The sequence below is a fragment of the Hylaeus anthracinus genome, unplaced genomic scaffold, assembly GCF_026225885.1.
Source record: "Hylaeus anthracinus isolate JK02 unplaced genomic scaffold, UHH_iyHylAnth1.0_haploid 11982, whole genome shotgun sequence".
NCBI classification, from domain to species: domain Eukaryota; kingdom Metazoa; phylum Arthropoda; class Insecta; order Hymenoptera; family Colletidae; genus Hylaeus; species Hylaeus anthracinus.
The window spans coordinates 14,110,836-14,129,772 of record NW_026534330.1 but is presented as its reverse complement, the minus strand read 5'-3'; the positions used below and the strand labels follow the sequence as shown (position 1 = coordinate 14,129,772).

Below are 18,937 nucleotides of genomic sequence, written 5' to 3'. Positions count from 1 at the left end.
CCCCCCATTTCCGGCTCCTCCCCGACTTTTGGGACACCCTGTATAGGGTGAGTAATATGGCCAGATATCCTATTATGTTATATGAAATACACAAATTCATCAAACGTCCTATCATTTTCTCCGACACTGTACCTTAATCCCTTTTGAAAAACCTTTTATTCGAAGTCTGCGATGTGATGTAACTCTTTAGATTAGACTCCTTACTCCTTAGTTAGACGTCCTTAACTTTGAATTTTCCGCATTCAACAAAATCCTTGACAGATACATTTTCGTAGATCTACACTTTGAGAATATGCAAAACAAAGTACGATATCTTGAAAGTTCCAGACGAGAATACTCTCTATGTTCGATAAGTTACACTTTTGGACGTGACTATCTGGAAACAGCTACCTTAAAAACATGTCCCTTAAAAACATCCTCCCTTTCGAAAAACCTTTTATTCAAAGTCTGCGATGTAACTCCTGTGTACGTAATGACGTAACTCCTTAAACTTGATTCGAAAATCTAGGCCGCTCGTTACCGGCCGCGACTAAAAGTAACATCTATCCGGTCTTGTTGGGTCGATCGATCGTTGTCTAGCGATCAACCAGCAACGATATGTCCCGGCTTTAGTATTAGTGGGCATTCGTGCACGTCGAATTCGCGCGTGTGCATCTATATCTGCTGGAAATCGCGTAACGATTCGAACGAACGATAAAAGGGAGTTTACGATCGCAGTAATATTCAGCTGTTTACCGCGCGCTCGTAAAATTCGTCGTTCTGCCTGTCGCACGTAAAAACAATAACAATCTCTCGTTATTTGTTCGTAACGGCGACGACCGGCACGTCGTAGCTGCTCGTTGAAAATTTCGCAGCTACTAGTCGCGAAAAAGATGAATAGGACAAAAATTGCGTGCACGGGGCCGGGAGGGGTGGGGAGGGAAGGGGAAGTTGCGTCGTCGCCGTGTTATACTGTTGACGCACAATAAACTTTATACCGTGGTTGCTGTTCCTGTTTTACGCCGATATAATTTAATCGCGTTGCGAAATCGACGTCGCGGCGATATTTCGCGCGGCCGACATTATATTCGCGATTGGCGATACGTTTTGTTTGTTTACCGACCGCGCGGCGTTTCTGAAACGACGCGACGTCAGAAAATTTACGAACGTATCTCAGAATTGGAGGCTAACGTAAGGAGCTTTATAAATTACCAAGGGTTAGACTCAACGCAAATGAGGACCTCGTGGGCCTCGGGTTTATTATCCAGGTTCGGGTCTTCTCGCACCTAGCGCAGGTACACAGGCGTGACAGGTTCTAGGTTCGGCAAGTGTCGAAGGTAAAATACCTGTAATATATTTTGCACTGAGCTGGTATTCGGTTAGGTGTAGCGAGTCTCATGTTCGACAGGAATGGGCTCGAAGGTAGTTTGGAATCTGTGAGACGTAGATTGTAGTTTATTTATTTATTAATGAAATAAATGGAAATAATACATCAATACGTTTAAGGGAGTTATCCCGTGTGACGGCTGTTTTTTTGTTGTTTTTTTTTTCGGAATTTTTTATAGCGAAATGAAAAGATACAGAGCTTTCAAATTTTTACTATATATTTATTCAGCCTTTAACTGTAACATTGAATTTTTTAAAGTAAAAATATAATCTGGATCACGAAATTTATCGCTCGTATGTAAAAACAAAAAGGTAGGTGAATGGCGTTCATGATTTCGGCAGACTGGCTAATCTGAAATAAAAAATACAAATTACATGTTAATCTATAGGTGGATGGCTATCGCTCGAACTAGGATTTTTGAAAAATATTGAACCGTTTTTTTTTCATAAATAAGTAGTCGTAAAAGATCATGAAATTTTGGATTTTACGGTTTAAAAGTATATAAAAAATTGAATTTTCAAGATTTTTAAAAAATGTTAGTTCCGGCAATAGCCATCCATCTACAGATTAGCATGCAATTTGATTTTTTTATTTCAGATTATCCAGTCTGCCGGAATCATGGATGCCGTTCACCTACCTTTGTTTTACATGAGTACCATACGAGCGATAAATTTCGCGATCCACATGATATTTTTGCTTAAAAAAATTCAAAGTTACAGTTAAAGACTGAATAAGTATATAGTAAAAATTTGGAAACTCTGTGTTTTTTCATTTTGCCATAAAGAAATTCCGAAGAAACCTTAAAAAAAACGGCCGTCACACGGGATGACCTCCTTAAATGATGAGTATAATTACAATTAGTTTTCTTTTGTAAGACTTACAAAAGGCTAATAGCTTTAACAGAACTTGGATGTATGGTTATTAGGGGGTTCTTAAAAGGATGAATTTCGAAATTGAATGTTCCCGGGATATTAAATGCTTTGTAGTAACTATAAACAAATTCTCCAAAAATTTTAGTTCTCAAATTTTAGTGTCTCTGCGCAATGATTGAATTCTCCCACTTTAATATGTAGGAAAGAAAACTTGTTGCATTCTGATTTTGATATTTTGAGAATGAAATAACGGAAATATTATGGATGGTGTATTCTTATGAGAAATGGGATGCTCTTAAAACAAAAATTGTTGTACACATTTCGTAAGTATACCTGATATAAAGTTATAAGATAGTAAAGTTGATATTATTAGAATTTAAAAAATATTAAAAATTCAGAAAAATAGACAAAGTCTTATCATTTCAACTTTAGCAGCTTATAAATTTATAACGGTTAGACTTGCGAGATTCTTACTAGAGTCATTTTTTGGAGATCATTGGATTTCCTATAAGAATCTGCTATCTCATATATGTAATGTATTGTAATGTGAATGTTGGATGAATGTTTATGTTTAAACCATTAGGTATGTTTGTATGTTTTATAGTTGTCAATTATGTTTATCAATTTGTGTTAGTAATTTATTGATTAGTCATTCAATTTGTATTGCGAATAAATATCCTTACATGTATACGTATCTACTAAATTCTACTCTTGATCAAACTGGAGCAGTCTACATTAGACTTGGTAGATTTCGAGTTTAGAATAAACTATTCGTAGAACAGATTATAAATTCAAACAGATTTGGAGTGCTCCGTAATCTAGACAGTAAAGGTTACAGTAAAGGTAGAATTAGTGGAATTTTTAATATTAGGTAGCCTTTTGTAAGGGTTCGTTCCTTCGAACAGAATTAACAGAAGTGTTATGATTGTATAAATCTACTACATTCTATCTTCGATAAAGCTTAAATTTAAAGTATTTTCCCTTAATTTCAATATAATCTATATCTGCTACATTTTAATTCTAATGGATCCAACTTGACTCCGACCAAGTCCGACAGATTCTAGAATTAGAAGAATCACCGCTAAGTATAGCGTGCCGCCAAACCACTGTATTTCTACGCACCAGCAACGTTCCGAACTCGTTAAATTTTATCAAGGTAGCTTTTCATATTTATCCAAGCATTTTGAAGCTTCCAATGTAATAATTCCCGGCTCATCGTAGGAATAGGGTAATTATCGTTGGCGCACAGCAGGTGGAAATGATTCCTGGGAAACGTTTCGCGGTCTGGCTTGTCGGGGAATTTTTCGAGTCACGTTTCAGGGTGGAACGGAGTTTGGGCCAATGCTGGAAACGAGCAAGGAACCGAAAGAGCGTATCCGAAGTTTCTCGGACGGATTACTGAGACGGTAAATCAATAAGATCGGTAAAGTTTCCTGGGTAAAGTTGTTATTAAAGATCAGAGGGTAGTAAAGGAGACTCGTTGGCTGGCACCTCGAACGCGTTTCCTCGGCTCGTGACACCCGGTAGGCGAGCGGAATAGCTTATAAACGGGGGTTGGAGGAAAACGGGGGACGGGCGAAAAAGTTTTATCAGACATCGAATGCCGGGTAGTCGGCTAGGAACGGACGAGTAGTTTGGCTTAGTTTCGCTCCTCTCTTCGGTGGAAACACTGCGCGCGGAATTATATCAAGCAAAAGTATCAAGAAATACGTTCCCGAAGCTTATTGCTGTTGTTTTCAACTGAAATAATGGCCCGCGTCGTGCCGCCTATTGCCCTCGATAACGGGTGTCCCGACAGAACGATCCTGGATCAGTGGTCTGGCGATGTTCCAGCCGACGTTTCTCCATGGACGATATGTAATTTACGCGAGGGGGGAGTGGGTGGTAACTGCACCGTGGAAACGAGCTTTGAGGAATCGTACTTAAGGGGTTAGTCGCAGTCAGGAAGAGGAAAAACGACATTTCTTTGTGATTTTTTTTTAGTTATTAAATAATAATTTGCATAAGTAACAATTAAGTATATTGTAAAGCATGTTTTAAAGAACTAAAAAACATTGTTTGTTTTAAGAAACGTTCATTTATATCGTCATAACAGCCGATGACGTAGACGATGATTTAAAAACATAGATTTGCGGCGAGCAAGATTTCTCTACACTGGTTTACCTGAAAACAAAAACAAAGGTAGATTTCGAAAATAGATTAGTCTAGCGGGTCCCTGAACGAAGGACTTTGGAAAAAATTAATTTAAAACAAGATGGCATACATTTGAAGTTGATTTTCAATTTTTTCACTAAAATTAAGCGATTCAATACAGGATAAAAAAAAAGTATACAAGAAAATAAAAAATCCTCCGATCAGGGACTCGTTAGTCTAATATATTTTCTAGATCTACCTATAGTTTTGTTTTCAGGTGTACCAGTTTAAAGAAATCTTGCTCACTGCAAACCAAGCGGTCACCCACGTCATCGCCTGTTATGACGAAATGAATTAACCTTTTTTTAAAACAAAAATTCTTTTATAGTTCTTTAAAACATACTTTGTAATATATTTACATTTCATTCAGAAAAATTATTATTTAATACCTTAAAAAACACACACAAGAAACTGCCGTTTCCATGTTCCTGACTGCGACTAACCCCTTAAGGAATTTAAAGGGGTGTTCCAGTCCAGAACGTCAATTTTTAAGTATTTTTTGGATATCTTTTTTTGTTTTTAATACGTATATTAACCCTTTGCACTCGAGTGGCGCCTATAGGGCGACATATGTAATTTAAAAGTGATTTTTTGAACGTACAATTTCAATTTTACTTATATCAGAATACAGTCTAATTATAAATTAAAACAATAATTCATTGAGTCACAAATGTTCGTAGATGTTTCTTTTCGAAGTGGAGTTTTTGGTTTTACAGAAATTTATTATAGAAATGGACTGGATTGTTAATAATTTTATTTTGTTTCGATTGTTTTAAGATACAATTATTTCAACAGTTTCACTTTGGGTAAATAGAATAAAAGGTTCACACTGCATATTCATAAAAACACATTAATATTAATATCGCGTATATATGTATGTGTATAACACATTAATATCGTGCACGATGCTGCAAGACCACGGAACGTGCCACAACCGATCTCGCTTCTCCTTCGTTCCGCCTGTGGGGCCTCGCTCGTTGATCTATTAATTTAAAGTGCGCGTACATTTCAACATGGATTTGATTCTATAGAACAATGCCTCGAACGTAAAGGGTTAAGCTGGCGTAGCAATTTCAAAAGGCCAATGACAAATTAACACGATATTTTTTTCCTATTTATTTGCTAATTATTTGCCAAAGAATTAAATTTTTTTTAGCGTAGCCACTTATTGTGTTCCTGTACCTACCAGGGATATCAATTCCATTCTTGCAGCATATTTTTTTTGCTAATTATTTGCTCTTCATCCACCGAATATGAATTTAGTTCCCTACATTTTACTGCATTCCATTTTTAAATTAATTTTCTCTAAAGAAAGTTTCTGTTCAAAGTAGAGCATTTATTGGTGTATGAATACTTTTTTTCGGATACTGCAGAATTATACATACAGTGGGCCCTCGACTTTCGCAAAGAATTGGTTTCTGAAAGTGTGTGCGCACGTTGAATGTTCGAAAGTAGAGGAATGTAAACAAATATGTACCAAAAACTTTTTTTTAAAGTATTTATTTATCAGCATGTATACATAATGAAGTTAAAGAGGCGTGTTTAAATGCTTTCAGGGGTTTCCTTTATAAACTTGTCAAGAGTTAGTTGAATATCACCTTTTTGTCTTCTTTTCTTCATAAAGATTTCTAGAACATGCTGTGTCTTTCTGAATTGCCCTACGTACTTGAAATATACATTGGGATCGCATTCTTGCATGATAGTAAAAAATTGTTGTCAAGATGATCTTCATTGGGATCATATTCTTCCATGATAGTAATAAATTTATCATGATGCACGAAGGCTTCATTTATATTGTTAACGTTTTGACGTTTTTTTCAACTTCTTCTTCCTCACTTTCATTGTGTATTTTATTGTTACTCAATTATTGCTCAATTAAGTATTCATTTGACAGCGATACTGTCGTTAACATCTTCATTGTTGACGTCCAAGTTTAGTTCATCCATTAGGCTAACTATTACATCTGTGATAGTTTTCGGTGGTTCTTCAATATTTAGAAAATCACTCATCATTTGTGGACATAATTGTTTCCAGGAACAATTTTTCATTGTTTGGCATTTTCTGTTGGCTTAAAAATCTGTATTTTTAAAAATGTTCGAAGGTCGAGTGTCGTATATCATAATTTCTGTGTTATGGAAGATTGAAGGAAATGCTCTAGTCTTTTGTATAAATACAATATTTTGTGCATATTCAATTTCAAATAATTTAATAAATATTATTTGAATTGAAAGTATGTAACACCCTGTATATCATTCTCTTTATGAGATCCTAACCCCATTCATATTCCAAATTCAACAAAATTTTGTGTTATATACAGGGTGAGTCTTCTAACATGAAGACCTCAAATAACTCGTAAGATATTCGTTGTACGACAAAATGTTTCAAACAAAAGTTGCATGGTGTCTAGAGGGACATACAGCGCTCTAATCAGTTTTTTATTACCTTCCTTTTTTGTTGAAATATTAGGGTCTCCTTCAGTTTGTTTAAATGTCTAAAAAAGTATTACACAAAGTCGGACTTTAAATGAATAATTACTGAGATATCTTCAAGTTAATAATCTTCTATTAGGAAATACGCTTAGTCAACGTGATTCTTATCACGATTTTTATTATATCGGCAGCCCATGCCTGTATACAAGTTCCCTGTTAGATATTAAAAATCATCAATACGAAATGGCTATGTACTACCTCAGTAAGCGTTAAAGTCGTATTGAGAAAGGTGCTACATTTTTATTACGATGTTTAGTAATAGTGAAAAATACGATATAATAATTGTTTATGGTGTGTATGAAGAAAATTCTATAAGAGCTAAGATCTTGTATCAAGCTAAGTATCCTGATCGAAATCAGCCACCAACGACAGCAAAATATATGCGAGAACGTATTATTAGTGCACGTGCTGTAATAATCACAGAAACACTGGAAAATGTTCTCCACTTACTGATAATTCGATTACGTAAGTGTATTGATTGTAATGGACAGCCACATTTTAAGAAAATGCAAAAAAGTAGATTTTTCCAGAAATTCTTGACTAGAATACGCCTGTGAAGAAACGTTTCTTTTCCATCGCGATCTCTTTTCTCCGTCGCACAGTGCGGAATAAGTGGACAAAATTCAATATTAGTATATATCACAATGTGAGGCAGATTTCTATCGTAGAAAATGTGTGTCAGCGTGGAAATTGTTATAAATAATCATGTATCAATCATTTGTATCCATAATACAATCTTTATCTTTAAACAAACATACAGACAAAACGGCAAAAGATATCCTGAGTTCTCAACATATTTGGATTCGATATTTGTTGTATTTTAAGAAACGTATAAGTTTTTTTGCAAATACTATCAACGTTCGGTTTTATATAATTTTTAATAAGGGACCGTACTGTTGGTGTATGGTCGCAATTGGAAGTTAAAAATTCTGATTTAATTGATTTATGGATTTCTATAAAAATTATTTTTCACATCCTCAGCCAAAAGGAAGCATAGTGTGTTAAATAACATATGGGTGCAACTTCTATTATTTATGAGACAAAAATTCCTAAAGAATTCGAAATATAGTCTACTAAAGCGACAATTTTACAATATTACATAATTTTCCTGTATGATAATCATAAACTCATACATACCGTTGGATTCAGAATAAAAACACGCTTTTACTGATCCAGAAATAAATCAAAATTTTCGCAAATTTCGAGGGGGGGGGGATAATTAAAAAAAAAATTTTTTTTTTAAATTTGTTGGTATCAGGTTATAGCCCTCTAGAAACAGTGTAATGTTTGCTTGAACATTTTTTTGAAATCTCTAATCGTTTCCAAGGAAAAGTAAAAGGGGCGGCTCGGATAAAAGGGTTAATTTCTCCCTCAAAACGCAAAATTCGCACGTACTGAGGATGGTGTAATTCATAAGAAGGTCCCACAAACAAGTATACAAAGTTTCATCAAAATCGGGGTTTGTTAATTTTTTGTTACATTTGTTAATTTTGTTGTGATTTTATTAATGTTTACGGTTAATTTTAATTTTTTTTTGTGAATAAATAGCAATATATTTATATTAGTAATGAAATTTTGGTTTTTGTCCACAATTCTGCTATTTGTCCGCACTGTGCGTCGCGTCGTTGCTCGAGCAACGAAACGATAATATCGAATGGCGGGCAATTTGAGGGAAGTTCGGTGGGAATATGTCTTTTAATTCGTTTAGGCGGAGAGCATTGTTCGAACACGTGCGCGGCATTCTCCGGTCACTGAACGCCACGTGCTACTATTTGTTGCTCTACCGTCGACTGGTGTCGAAACTCTGCTGATGCAAACGGCCCGTTTGCGCCTCTGGACCGCAAGCTTACCTTCTCTTAGAGTAGTAGTCCTGCTTTTTGCTTAAAGAGAGGTTAACCCTTTGCGACCGATGCCGCCGGGTAGCGGCATTTAACATCTGTCTTCAAAGTCGGTATCGTCACCGTGGCGGTCTGATCTTTTATATTTTTTTTTTTAGTATATATGTAATTTATAACCAAACGGTATTATAAATATAAGGTTATTATCTATATCTTTGAAATTAATATAAAAGAATAGACAGCTTGTGATACTCTGAAAATAAAGTTTATTATTACATTGATAACATACATTATATACACTATTTACAATAACTACAGTATAATATTACCTGAAAATAAAGGAACGACAATATAAGTCCATTCTCGTTATTAACCGTTTTAATATTAATCTTTTTCATGTGTCTTCTTTCGTCTATGCGGCGCTACTTCAAGAGTCCTAAGTAATTGGCGCGCACAATTCAAATTAAAGAAAGTCTCCTTTCTTTACATAAATATTTATCATTCCATACCCTTTCTTATTATGGATTTTATCTTTAAAAGTTTAATTTTTCTAGCTTTTTGACGTACATTCTGTTCCATAAATATTCGTACATTCTACATTAAAGAAATGTGTCTGAATTAAATGATAGGTTTGATGTTTTTGAATTAATCTTTCATTGTAAATACAGTACTGTGCAAAAGTCTTAGGGCACTTATGGTGCATTACATCTTTTTCATTATTATCACTAAAGAAAGAGTACAAGTTTTGATTTAGCTTATATATTTTATTTTATCGATACTATTGTACAGAGTACTCTCGGAAATTAAATGAAGATAGTATAAATTCTAAGGAGAATTTAATATTTAGCACTCCTTTTACATTCGTGATAGCGTCGACTCTTCTCATAGAACTTCCGTATAATTTGTCAATTATCATATTTCACTCGAAATGTTTTGCCATTCGGTTCGTAATGCCTCACGGAATTCATCTGTATATCTTGGCTCTAGTTTTTCGTGTTCTGTCTAGATAATCCCAGACATGCTTAATACTATTTAATTCGGGACTTTTAGGTGGCCATTTCATACATTTTAACATTTCATTCTCCTCTAAATCTTTTAAATCATCTTTTTTTCAATCTTATTATACCTATGTACATGTAGTATAACAGTATACACACATATATAAAACACAATACAAATATACATTATATTTACTTCATTAACATAAATTTATTTAAGTGGAATGCAAACTTCACATGCACTGGTATGTACATATTTGTACCAGAACACTATAATTTCAAACTTTTTTTTTTTTTTTTTGTAAATTCCACAACACCGTCACGTTTGTTCACTTCCGAATTTCTTCCAAGGCGGAAAAACACTAAATCAAATAAAATAAGAAAGTAGTTTCTGCTCAGATCGACTCGAACGTCGAAAGTATCGTTGATATTCTTTTTTAATTTTTCTGTCGAGGTAGTTGGAAACATATATTCTTCTCTATCGGTATACCAATTGTTCAAAATGGAATCTTCGCCTTAGAAATTTGTTAGAACGTTTGAAATTCGTTTTAATGCAACTTTTTATCCATTTTTCTCGATGCAACTACCCCGAAATACGAAAGCACACTGTTCCCTCCAGGCTCTAGTCTCAATAGTCCAGGCTCTATGGTTTTCATAACGGGACAGCGCGAACAATAGAATCAGGTATAAGCAAGAAATCCGGTGGTCAGAGGCTTTGTATACTACGGACGACCACACAGAAGGGGTTGTACAAACCAAAACACCTAAAATTCTTTCTCGAAATTTGGAAGTGCACTTTCATGTACAGATACTCTCAGAAAATGACAATGAAAATCACGATCAAATTATTTACAGTATCACAGATGAATGACATCTTAACCATTTGCATTCGAGAGGTGACTCTCAGTCACCACTAGGTTCTTTTTAGGTTTAATTTCTTTGGAACTCGAAGTATTAATAAAATAATTGTCGTTGAGGCAAAGGTGACCCGATTTTCAAATCTCAAATTAGAGATCTCATTTTCGAAGTCAATCTAAGCTTAGCATTCATGACAATAGAATGCTAAGAAAGCATCTCGAGTTGCTGATAGATACCAGAAAATAAGGCCTTGAGTGCCAAGCGTCAATTTAACACATCGAACGTCACGTCACCCACATATGGGCGACAAGAATTTTCACCGGGGAACTAAATAGATTTATTTTGAAGGTGAGATGTCAAATAAACAAAATCTAGCTAGGACAGGTAAATCGTAAAGAGATTGCAAAAATAAATACTACCACAAATATTCGGTTATATAATTTCTAATTATATAGAAACAAAATTTTAGCCTCGTAGACAATTTCACGATTATTATTCTGGCAGTCACGTGTTAAAAGCACAACTATCGTCAAGTTCTAATTTTGAACAACTTTAGTAGACTGCAAAGTAGAGTTAGTTCGAGTTAGAATCTATTAGACCCAGTATGGATTCCTGTGTTCTATGTTCTAGATCCCTCAGGCTATTCTAGGTTAGCGTTGGCTTGAATTATGGGATCTATTGAATCTTGATTTTGTTAACACTTTATTTATTAGGAATCTATTTATAAGATTTTGTAATTCCAATGTCTATCTACAGGGATCTATTAACACTTTATCGTCGGGCATTTTTGGAGAATACTTACTCTAACGTCTGGCGCGTCGTACAACATACTAAATTATATATGTTGACAACATTTAAAGTTTAAATTTTAACACTTTCGCTGCGGACGAAAATAAGTAGCCGTTCGCTTGGAGCTGCAATTATATTTTTTTTAATGAAAAATTTCTTACAAACGATCTAATATGATTATTTTGAAAAACATATATTTGTGGTAACTTATTTTATATATGATATGATTGCCGAACAAAAAAAATGAAAACTGAAAAATAATAAAAACAACCATATATTTTCGAAAATTATTATTTTTTATGGTAATTTTTATGGACTTTTTCCAAAAGTCTAACCACAACACTAAACACAAACGAACGGACCAACATGAATGCATAGATCGTACTGATTGTCTAAATACGACTAAACCGACTAAAAAAAGCAAAGGACGCGCATGTGCGCCATTCGCAGCGAAAGTGTTAAAACTATTGACCCAATTGAACCCAAGTAAAACTTCTTGTATATATTAAACAATGTTTAAATGAAAGAAACCATGTAAAAGGAATAATAACTTATCTTGAGAAAATCAAAATAATTAAAGAAATTTAGTATGTAATTAGTCTTAGATAATTCAAAATTGTTAGACAGAAGAAAACCAAGTGATGTATGTGAAATACAATGTAATAAGACACAAAATATAACAATGTATCGCAATGTGGTCGCTAATGGCTAAAAAGCTGATGCGACATTAAATAAATAAATTAAAAAGAAAAAAACAAAATGGTTTTAATAAATAACTTTACAAAAGAAGGCCTTGCAATTAATAAAATCTTTCTTTTGTGTTCCAGATGGAAATGCTGCAGGAACGGGTCCTGGTGACCCATGGACGGGTGGCGGTGGCGGCGTTCAGCCCCCGTACAGTGGATACGCACCTCCTCACCTGGCCCAGCCAGCCTACCCCATGCACCTACCCCACGACCCCATGGTAAGCGACCCTATCTTCCCCTCGCCATTTATTCTCCCGTTTGTACGCGCACCCTTGTTGGTCATGCGACACGCGGCAATCAATCACGAGCCGCCACGCTCGATTCTTCATACCTGGCAGTCGTGGAACTTGGATACAGACACCCAAAACTCTATCTCGTTGGTCAATCGGCGATAGAGTCGCTCGATTAATCCTTTGAGGGAAAGTTATCGGTGTGGACCGTGGACGCATTGTGCGTTTGCCAGTAATTTTGATTTGGTACTCGAGGCACAATTATCAATGTTTTCCATATTGTTTTCGGTTATATTTATTCAGTGTAAATTTCAATTTGAATTCATTAACTTTCAATTTAACACTTAACTGACTGTCAGTACATTTTTAGAGAAAAGGGGACAACTATGAATTCTACTATAACTTATGTGTTTATAAATGTTTTCCATACTGTTTTTGGTTATATTTATTCAGTGTAAATTTAAATTTGAATTCATTAACTTTCAATTTAACACTTAACTGACTGCCACTGTGAAGTTAGCACCTCATTTTCAAAAAAATCAAATTTTCAGCATCAGTTCCATTGGCACCCCAACGAGTTCTATCGAAAGTTCTTATGGCATTTAGCCGTAAAGTGAAAAATATAAAAAACTGTGGCCATTTGAAATTTCAGGTCATGCGAAGTTAGCACCTCATGTTTTCAAATGCTATTTCTTCCGTATTTCGGCGGAACTATTTTTGAAAACTATCAGGAACTATAAAACTATTGCGTAACTAACTATTGTTTAACTCACTCACTCACTCACTCACTCACTTAAGGTGCGAGCAGACTTAGCTGCTCGTAGTATAACAAAGTTGTACAAAATTAATTTACATCAAGTCATATAAACAAATAGGAGTATTTTCCTTAATTTGTAGCTAGTTCAAAGCATTCATACTTATATATGTGGTACGTAATACATTAGTTTAGTAATAGAGTAACTTAATTTAATTTAAGGAACGTCGTTGCTCTGTATAGGATAGAATATGTGTTATTTCCTACAGTGGATGTAGAAAGTATTCGTACACTGATCAATTTCTAAAAAAACTATGTAAAATTGTGATTTAATAACTTATTTTTGATAAACAATGACATTCTATATATTCTCGGAAATCTCTGGAATAGATAGATTACAAAAAGATTAGCTATTTATGTAAGTTGCGAAATTAACAAGAAAGAAATAATTGATAGAAATGTTGAAGCAAGAAGTATTCGCACAACTGTTTAATTTTTAAAACTTGATTAAAAAAGAAAGAAATTTACAATTATTTATAAGTATACGATACTTTCTTCGTGGGATTTCCTTTTGATTTCATAATTATTGTAAGTTTTCTAAGAATTAAATTAACTAAATTATTAGGTATTCGAAGTGGGATCTTATTCAATTCCTCTATTAGGCCATTTTTAAAAGTACTTTCCTGGAAATTTGATGTTTTCTAATTCGCATGGAGCAATAAACTAATGTGTTTACGTTACAAGCTCTACTGTAAATGGTTCGTCATAAAAATCGTACAAATACTTATTGCTTCTATGCTTTTACCCACTTTTCGCATTTTTTTTGTTGATTTCTCAAATTATATTAACTAGTAAATGTTGTTTGGACTATATCTATCTTAGAGATTTCTGAAAATATGTAAAATATCATTGATTATAAAAATAGAAGTTAAGAAACTACAATTTCACACAAAAGTTTTTTGAAACATTGATCGGTGTACGAATACATTCTACGCCCACTGTACATAAATGAACATGATCTATGCGACCGTCTTTATCGAAACTACCCGTTGTTCTGGACCGTCCAAGTGTCGCCCAAGGTGGTTGAGAGACACTGTTGACAGTGCTCCGTATACACTCTGAGCAACGTCAAATGACTCAGTGGCTTCTATATATAGAACGACCCTCCCGCTACTCGATGTTTCTAGTCAAGTGCAGCCTTCGTTTGATTTACACCGTTCATGGTTACCACGAAATCCTCCTGGTTCGCGGCACCCTGAATTCCCTGATCGCGTTCCTCCACTCGATTGCTACTTTTCGACGCCGTCCAGCGATTTCGGGTCGACGAATCGACCAGGTGAATTCGTAGATTTTGGGAAAACAGGGTGACGGGCACGATTCATAAAGAAATCTCTCAAACTATTGCAGATTTGTCAACTTTTTGCTCTCGTATTTGTTTTTGAACAAAGATAAGACAGAGGAGTACTTCGAGTGCACAGAGCTAACAGAAAATCCAGAACATTTTTCTTTTTCCTTTTTATTTAATTAAGCAATTATAATCAATTCTCATAGAGAATTATAAGCAATTAGATTAGCGTGTTACAGTGGCATGGTTTGTAAGTTTTAGTTACTTACATTCTTGAACTTACTATTTAGTGTGGTTATAATATGCGAGGCTGTATTTAGTTAATTAAATCTATTGTAAAGTTCTAGAGGGTAGTATCTTTTCAATCTACGTGCGAGAGCTGTAGTGTCTCTGACGTTGGGTGATAAGAGGATTCGGATGACTAGATCCAGAATATGAATAAAGATAGTAGAGAAGATGTGCGTAGCTTGATTACGTGATGAGAAAGAGCTATAGTTATCTCAATAACTACAGGGTGCTACCTTTGAGTATATAGAAATGGAGGAGGAATTGCTTTGTTCTGTATAGACCGAAAGTGTGTCCAAAGTCTATGCGAGAGAGAAAGGTATAGAGGATGCGTCAACATTGTACCTGCACTGACCTGCACTCTTTGTATATATCTATAGAAACCCTGCATTTCAGTTTTATGAATTGTTGTAATAGATCATTTTAATAGAAATGTATACTCAATATACGAAATTCTCTAAATCTGTATACTGCATAAAAAAAACCAATAATATGCTTTATGTATATACAAGTATATTTATATTCTAATATAATGTAACTTATAATTCCTTGGCATCTGTCATTGATTTTAGCTGAAATAAACAGTAGTTGGATTCCGTAAAGATAATATCCACATATTTTTCTACAATAAACGTTACATTTAGTGTGGATAATGAGTGCATATACTCTTTACGGAACACAGCCCGCCAATGTAACCTATAGCATGGCATTCATAATGTATTTGACGCATGCAGAGAGAGGACAAATATCATTCTATACCTTTCTCTCTCACACAGACAAGACAAATATCATTCTATACCTTTCTCTCTCACACAGACAAGACAAATATCATTCTATACCTTTCTCTCTCACACAGACTTTGGACACACTTTCGGTGCTGGCAATCCTCCTCCATGTCTATACAGGGTGTCCCAAAAATATTGTAACACCTTGAAAGGGGTGGTTCAGGAGGTAATTGGAAACAACTTTTTCCTTATCGAAAATGTTGTCCGAGGCTTCGTTGAGGAGATATTGACAGAAAACCCCGACCAATCAGAGGGTTCCAACGGTATACGCGCGCTCTAATTGGTGGGGGTTTTCCGTTAATATCTTCCTAACGAAGCATCGGACAACCTTTTCGCTAAGGAAAAAGTTGTTTCAAATTACCTCCCGAACCACCCCTTTCAAGGACCTCAAACATTTTTGCGGCACCCTGTATACTCAAAGGGTGCTACGCCCCCAGGGGCTGAAGCATGAACATGCGCAGCTACAGTACGGGTTTAGAGATCCTGAGGTACTCGAACTGTAAGGGCTCCCAGTGGACCCCAACAGATATACAAATGATTGTAAGAGATACTGTAAACGGTATTAAAACTATGAAGCAACGAAAAGAAGAAGACTGAGAGGAATACATAATATACTATGATAAACGTATAATTTAAGAAGAAAGCGTCATGGCTGTATAGTCGAAACACTTAAAATAAATACTGATACTGACGCGTGCTACATACGTGATATTCATTAGGTTGTTGTTATATGAAGTTGTAGCATACAAAACGTTCGATCTTTTGATCTCTAGAAATTATCTTCGTTCTGTTATATCATTGTACTGGCTAATATATCGATTTAAGTAGTGAAGTCTGTTCTTTGTAAAACGCTATCCGTTTCTTTGTAAACGAATTTTCCCGTAGTATATCTAATGGTCGAGGGGATTAAAAAAAAAATAACGAAATTATTCTGTACGAGTTCAAGCTGATCATAATGGCGCTAAAACAGCTCGAAATATAAATAAGAGATCCGAGAATGTTACTATTAATTAACGAACTGCAGGTCGTTGATTTGCCAAATTCCGTTCTGGTAATATAAGCCTCGAAATGTTATTAGTCAAATTAAATTTTGCTAGTCAAACAATTTAAATTTCAAAAAATACTTTCGTATGTTGGTTGCCTGATCTCTCTCAAGTATAATTACACAAGTCGCAAACATCACCTGTATCTGATGTTTAAGGCGTTTACACGTTCTCAGTAAAACAGTGATATCGATATTTGCAACTAGTCCCTCAATAGAGGTGCCTAGGGATTCTGCACTAGGGTATTTCTACTTGTCAGTAATCTCTTTAACTACGCTTCAGTTATCGAGGAACTAAAACTCCTTGGATGAAAGCATATCCACGGCGTCCAACAACCAGTTGTAGACTAAACGGCTCATGTCGTATTTTTATTACAAACGATTTATATCGTAGGTCCTCCTCTGCTATGTAACATATTGTTCGTTCGTTAATATCCAACTCGGGTGCCATTTTCCTCAAAGATTGCCATGGGTTCTCGGAAATTAACACCTGAGCTATTTCTACGACTGTTCAAGCCTGCGTAACACGTTCCTTTGAATGAATCTCAGTCTCATATGAATCTTTAGATATTTAGAAGCCAATCGACCTACATATATTTAGCCACCATATTATAAACAGCCGATCTAGGGTAAGTACCCGAAGAACCGAATAATCTCAACAGCCAGAAGACTTTCGACACTCACGGTTCTCCTACTTGTTAGCAAGGAACATGTGGCTTTGAAAATAAGTGATGTGTCTCGCAGAAAATTCAAATTGACATTCATCAGGGTTTAGACACCGCACCCTGTATTTTCTATGGCTGGAGTTAAGAGCACATAGTAGATATAATAGTTGCACAAGTTTCTCGACTTTCACGATAGATAACATGATCGGAGCGAAAGGAGGCCCTTGTTCGCGGTAGAATCCGGCGATTGGCGCGGAACGAGAGGCGTCTAAAACCGGATCGTCGAAGGGAGACGGCACGTTATGCATAATGGAGACGAACGATTTACAAAAGATGCAGCGGCGGACCGTTCGGATCAGCCCCAGACCTTCTCCGGTCGAAAGGTTAAACATTTACGATCCTACGGTTTAATGACCCCACTTCTAAGAAGATGCCCTTGACAGCGAACGCCAGCTTCCCCGTTGAAACTCGTCGCAGTAGTCCCATGTGATTTTTGTTGGACCGAAAATTGGGTTCATGCCAAAAAAACTTGGCTTGAAGCAGAAAAAAAGATTTGGATTTGATTATCAGTGGGCACAATAGAATTTTTGAGGTCGCTGACTTCGAATTTAGAGTTATAGAGATTTAGAGTTACAAGAGTAACATTTTAAATTCCAAATAGCGGATTCTAAATAAGCGTATTCTTTTTTTGTAAAAGAACTTGGTTATATTCAGATGAACAATCGTATACAGAGGATTTTAAGGTCGCTAATTTTAAATGTGACGTAAAAAATCTAAAATTCAAAATGGTTAATCCTAAATGGGCGTATTCTTTTGTAAAAGCTTGATTATATTTAGATGGAAAGACGTATACAGAGGATTTTGAGGTTACTGATTTCGAATTTGACGTTAAAAATCAAAATTCAAAATGGCGTATACTGAATGGCCGACTTCATTTGTAAAAACTTGTTTATATTTAGGCGAGATATATTTACAAATTAAATACATGGTCGTTATTTAATCCGAAAATGATTCTAACAATATTTGTGTACTGCCCTTTTGAAACTCACATAAGATAAAATGCCGCAGATATTGTTTGCTCAGGATCATTTTAAAATTTAATTTATGAATGAAAAATATCGATTCCTGGTTCGACGGCCAAGACAGCACTGAAAGAACTCTTTTAGAGAGGTAAACCGAAGTTTTGATGAATACATCGTTAAAATTTGGAAAAAGATGTATTTTACAATAAAATAAGAAACATTTACTTATGGGATGACCTAGTACACGGAATAACGTAATTTCTTTTTACTACGTAAAGAGGGTGTCCACGTATAAATTCGGTGTCATAAGCAGGGTGTCAATTCTACAAGACATTTCCAACAAAAAATTACTCTTAGACATTTTCTTTGTGTCGCCTTATTCTCGAGTATTTTCACTTTTAATATTTTGTATGCCTTTGCGACTTGACACTCTTTAAACGGTAATAACTCCACCAAATTACGGTGCAAACTTAAAACTGAGTATACCATTCGAAGGAGCGTTAAATTTTCCATCTGTCTGGTGCCGAACGAAAATTTATTACGTAGATTTAACAAGTGAAAAATTAGGTCAAACTTTAAATTGTGAAAAATTCAAAAAATTTAACCTTTTTTACATTCGTTTTTCAGTTTCAAAGATATAGTTGTTTGGCGGGCACTCTT

At 35.1% G+C, this 18,937-nt stretch overlaps 1 protein-coding gene across 11 annotated transcripts in view; it reads left to right on the top strand.

The window, feature by feature from the left end:
• Positions 1–18,937, top strand: part of LOC128886388 (transcription factor 12) — a 526,407-nt gene that overhangs the window by 458,054 nt on the left and 49,416 nt on the right. For all 11 annotated transcript variants that reach the window (XM_054141239.1, XM_054141241.1, XM_054141235.1 and 8 more), the window contains one exon: positions 12,231–12,367. In XM_054141239.1, the coding sequence (XP_053997214.1) occupies positions 12,231–12,367 (137 nt within the window). The remainder of the gene's footprint in view (positions 1–12,230; positions 12,368–18,937) is intronic.